Source organism: Trichosurus vulpecula, chromosome 5, assembly GCF_011100635.1.
Source record: "Trichosurus vulpecula isolate mTriVul1 chromosome 5, mTriVul1.pri, whole genome shotgun sequence".
NCBI classification, from domain to species: domain Eukaryota; kingdom Metazoa; phylum Chordata; class Mammalia; order Diprotodontia; family Phalangeridae; genus Trichosurus; species Trichosurus vulpecula.
The window spans coordinates 47056662-47061971 of NC_050577.1; the positions used below are offsets into that span (position 1 = coordinate 47056662).

The 5310-nt window shown below is 39.7% G+C and overlaps 1 protein-coding gene across 1 annotated transcript; it reads right to left on the bottom strand.

Moving 5' to 3' along the window:
• Positions 1-3648: 3648 nt before the first annotated feature.
• Positions 3649-5093, bottom strand: LOC118850866 (parafibromin-like). The gene is given in 2 exon segments (XM_036760507.1): positions 3649-4151; positions 4154-5093. Coding segments are annotated over 2 exon segments (1443 nt in total).
• Positions 5094-5310: the final 217 nt, after the last annotated feature.

Here is a 5310-nt window from a genome sequence, read left to right on the forward strand (position 1 = left end):
GGATGAAAAGTTTAAATAGAGATGAGAGGAGAATTAGGTAGAATGCTAAAGAAAGGTAGAGTCACATGAGTGAGGTCAATGTGAAGTGAAAGATTTGGGAATTGGGAGAGATGTTTGGTAAGGTTGATTAAATTTTTAGACAATGTCTCTTTGACAAGTACTGAGTATCTTATTCAGTACCTTCCTTACTCCAGTCAATTAAAGATTGCAAATGGAAACTGTGCCATTGAATAGGTCTTAAATAGATCTTAACCAGGCAACTCTGAAACATACACACACACACACACACACACACACACACACACACACACACACTCACACTTTTTTGTATCAGCTAAGATATATCCCAGCCTTAGCCCATGGGATAATGACTCAACACTGTGTTTCTACGTTTGCTTCCCAAACTTCTTTTCCTTTTGTCTAATTATTCCCACATCTTTCAGAATGAATATTCTATTCCAGGGATTTAGTCTTTCACATGACTATGCAGGAGAATTAATTTCCCCAAATGATTGGGATATGGGATGATTACACATTCAAATTGAAAACAGCAAGATTTCACCTACTTGCATTGTGCTCACATCTTTTACTGACCACTTACTTTGATTGCAGAAATTTACTATCAAAAGGAAAAGCAAGGACATAATTCAAAAAAACATCATAGTTTTCTAATCAGGTAGTATCAATTCCACCTCAAAACAAAATTCAAGAAGAGTCAGGTGGGAAACACTCCTTTTCAAATGAACACAGTGCGGAAACTGAGATAGGAGGAGACCATCCTAGACTGAGGCCAACACTGTCTCCTCAGGTTTTCCAGATGCAGACCTTCCCCTGTAACAGTCACATTCTCTCTGAGTAGCTTGTGGAATTTCTCTCAGATGGTGGATTATTGACTATTGATTATGGATGAATTTTTATGATCCATCAGGCAGATAACTCAAAACATAATTCCTTATGGTCTCACGAGCTTTTCCTTCAGATGGCAAGTTTCACTAATCAAAGATTTATCAGGACCTAAGTCTCAAATGTCAGTTTCTCTTCATACAAAAGCCAATCCCTAGAGACCATTTCTATATACTTGCACGTTCCCAGCAAGCCCATTTCCTTGTTTAGGAACTCCACAACCCAAACAATCTCTTGGAAAGCTTACAAAACTAAGGAGGATGCAAAGGGACTCAAGAGAAAGGGCTTCCTATTCAATCCATATACTCTTAGAGATGCCAGAATATGAGAATTGTGAAATATGTGAATACTGAAATAGGAAGTGATTTTCCTCAAGTATCACACCCAGATGTCACCCAGGAAAGGATGTGAAGCTAGGTCTTCCTCACTGAGGCCATGCTCCTTTTCACAGCAACTGTGAGGAGAGTCCCTATTGTGTATAAAGCTTAGAGTGTTGGCCTTGGAATTCTGAAGAAGGGAACAAGTTTCTACCTCTGTGACCCTGAGCAAGTAGTCCAACTTCTCTGATCCTCCGGAAACTAAATGCAAAAGTCTTAGCTTGGATCAAAGAAATCTGGAGACCTTGGATTCACTGACCCTGACAGGATGTATTATTTCTATTCCTAACAGAGTTTAGAAGGACTTAGAGGTGTAAACAGAATGTAACCCTGGGAAACATTGTCCTTCCTACTCTATTCTTTCTCAGGAGTGAAGTCATATTCATACTAGGTCTTCTGCCCACAGAAAATGGAAGTTGGTTTCTCTCCTACCACTTAGAAGTTCTCACCCATTCCTTTGGCGCTGGGACCCAAATTAAGAGAGGAGGGAACAATACATATATATATGTAGAAGAGCATAAAAGTCTTCTAAATTTAGAAGAAATAAAATGGTAGGAGTATAATGAGGAGGGAGAGGATAAGGTTGATGGCAAGAAATGCCTGAAAGTTTTGAATGTTCATTCTCATACAGATTAGTCTTTGGAAAATGGAACCCCAATCTAAAGATGAATTACTAAGACTGTGGGAACAGAATAAACTTCTGCCTGTATGGTGGGTCTGAGCAGTCCCTTTCCTTTCTGGCAATAGAACAACCATAATTAAGCAATCTCAGTTTGGTGTGCTTTCTCTTTTCTGTATTACTGTGCACTCATGTGTTGGAATGCCATCTATCCTGCACATCTTTTCTTGACTCCTTCAAACGCTTCTTCCACTCTTTGAACAAGCACTCAACCTCTCTAGCCAAACTTGAAGAGTAATAGGGCATGGTGGATAGAGAATCAGCCTTAGAATCAGGAAGATATATAGATATTTAGAAGATATTTAGAAGAATATAAAAGTCTTCCAAATTTAGAAGAAATAAAATTGTAGGGGTATAGTGAAGGGGGAGAGGACAAGGGAGGGATTTTTAGAGGGGAGAATGAAGGAATAGGTAAAGGGAGTTCAGATCAATGGGAATGGAAAGATAGGGAAGTGATCCTTGGAGGGGAAAAGGCAAGTATTAGGAGAGCAGGGTAGTTGGTGGAGGATGGGAATGGGAGGATATGGGAGGGATCCTTAGAGGGGGGAAGGCAAGTAATAGGAAGGCAGGGTGGTTGGTGGAGGAGGTGGGTAGGCAAGTAATAGGAAGGCAATGTATTGGGTAGAAGTAAAGTAAAGGAGGCAGGAAGGAGAGGAAACAAAAGACAGGTACAAACATAAAAAACAAAGATCAGGATTAGATTATGTTTGGGAAAGTATATGTCTATATATGTATGTATGCATGTATAATGTATGTATATATCTGTATGTGTATGTACATATCAAGAGATACCTAAATTATGTGGTAGCCTTCTGGGAGGGTGGGGGGAGGGGAAGAAAGAAGAAAGTTAAAAAGTGCACAGCAGAGAGCAAAAGAAAACACAAGGAAGCAAAGAAAAGATGCACGGTTCTCAACATCAGGTGTATCAGTTTTCATACAGGCTTTCTTGAAATGAAAATTTATTGTTACATATTTTGAATCCTCTCCTATGTTCTGCTATGCACATGACATGCTTTTTCTCTTTCTTACTTTATATTTAAGTTCCAATATTTAAGTTTATGATATGTTTTTGTTTCTTTTCTCTACTTTGTATTTGTGTTCTGGTAAAATAAAATTCAATAAGAAAAAAGAGGCAAAAAAGTTTAGCAAGTCCCATGTATTCACAAAGTTCTAGAAAAAATATTTTGACAAAAATTCCGTTGGAAGAAGTAGTAGTTTCTCCACTCAGTGTTATACATTCAAGGACACTCCATGGAATTAAACCAGTAGATAAGAGATGAGCAAACACCTTGGTAACATTTCTCAATTTGTTTATTTCCAACCAATATATAGCATCTTATTGTTCCTTGAAAATGCCCTCAAAGGCTCTATGTATTCCTTTTTCAGCATGTAGAAACACCCTGCCAACATGGCTTAATAAGGCCAAATTATTTGCATCTTTATTTAGGACTATATCATCTTATGTATGTTATATATATATATATATATATATATATATATATATATATACACACATGTATATGTCAATCTTGAGAATAGTACAGCTATTACGACAATTGAAAGGAATACACATAAACTGTGAATTTCTGTATAAAATAATTGATATAAGGATAGAAAACATAACTAAGAGATATAAAGAGAGGGTAATGGGAGAAGGGGTAAGGACGTAGTAGAAAAGGGTAAATTACATCAATTGGGAGCTATTGTTGCCAAATTCCAGAGTTCCCAGGTCATTTTAGCAAATATGTCAACTGGCGATCCATCAGGTAATAGCCATGGCCAACCTTTGAACTGCCAGGCAGGGCCCTGTACAAAAACTGCCACAACACGATCCCAGTCTTGAGGCAAAAGTTTGAGGGGCTGATCTACTACTCGGTAGGGGACTGTTACACTTATGGCAGTGCCCCCGTGTTGCATCTGACCTTTTGTTCTCTGAATGAATATTTCATTTTCTTGGTGGCAGCCTTGCCTTTTCTTCTCATCTGATGCGACAAATTTTAAGTCTTTTGCATTAAGCATGGTTATTAAAGAGGTGGTAGCTGCTAGAATAATGATAATGGGTGTTTGAGATCCTTTTTTCTGGTTTGGAGGCAGTCTTGCTTGGGACACTGGTCTTGGTACTGGCTGTGCAGCTGGAGTTTGAGTCTTCTGAGCTGATGCACCCAACACTACAGACTTTAGAGTCATTCCAGGTAGGTGCCCATTGTATCAATTTTGAAGCCTTGCAATTCTCCTTTTCCTTTGAATCTTTCCTGCTCGTATCTGTTGTAGGCAGCTAGAATAGGTGGCTTATTCCACAATGGGGGATCCCCAGGTGCCCTATCAGGTGCAGGCCTCTGCTCAGGTGCACATCCTTCTTCCCTGGCTTTTACAGATTGAAGAATTGCAAAAATATTCTCAGCAAAAGTCTTTCCTGTGCTTTGCAGAATAGTAGTTCTTGTACTCCACACTCTCTCTTGACTCACAACGTCTCTGGTCACAGCTACCTCAGCATCAACAAAACTTCTTTGTTTAAGTGTAGCTATGTCATCTAGATCAGTCTTGATAGTAGACCTTTTCTTGGCCATAATTTTAGCTTTGATGGCAGCAATTTTTTCCACAGACAAAGCCTCAGATAAGGACTTAATCTGCTCTGTCTGTATAATCCCTTCTTTGTGACGCTCCAAGCTAGCAGCCAATCTCTCCTTATCAAGCCGCAGACACTCTTCATCCTCAATGCGTGGTTTCTTGGCCTCTGCTAATATTTCATCTGCTGCTCTTTTAACTTGTGTGGATCGTTGAAGACCTATTTCAAGGGGTGCACTTCTGTCAATACTTGGAGATGTTGACATTTCACCATTTAGATATGCTAGTAAATCGGTCCTATCAGGTCTTCTAACCACAGGAATGTTTTCAGTTGCTGCATGCTGGACATATGCAGGATGAGAAAGATGTACATTATTAAGCAGGAACAAGATAGAATCCAAAGTGTAGTAGTCTCTGGGTTGGCCTTCCTTCTCTGTCCCCCAAATCATATAGTTGGTCTTGACATTCTTGGCCCAGGAGAACTGGCCAAAGATCACCTCATCTCCCTTCACCACAATCTCCTTCTTCTGGATGTTGTATTGGCACAGGATGCTCATGACATCTGCCATCTTCCCCACTTCCATGTCCTCTTTCTTCTTCTTTGTTGGGGGATCACCCTGAGCAGATAGGCTCTGTGCTGTTGCACTTTTTTGTGCTCCTTCTGCCTGGGGAAGTAGATTTTCTGTCCCTTCTGGGATCAGAATCTCTTTCTCTTTCCCTCCCTCTTGATTCCATGGTACTATCATTAGAATGTCCTTGTCTTCTTCCAGGATCTCCTTGCAGCAT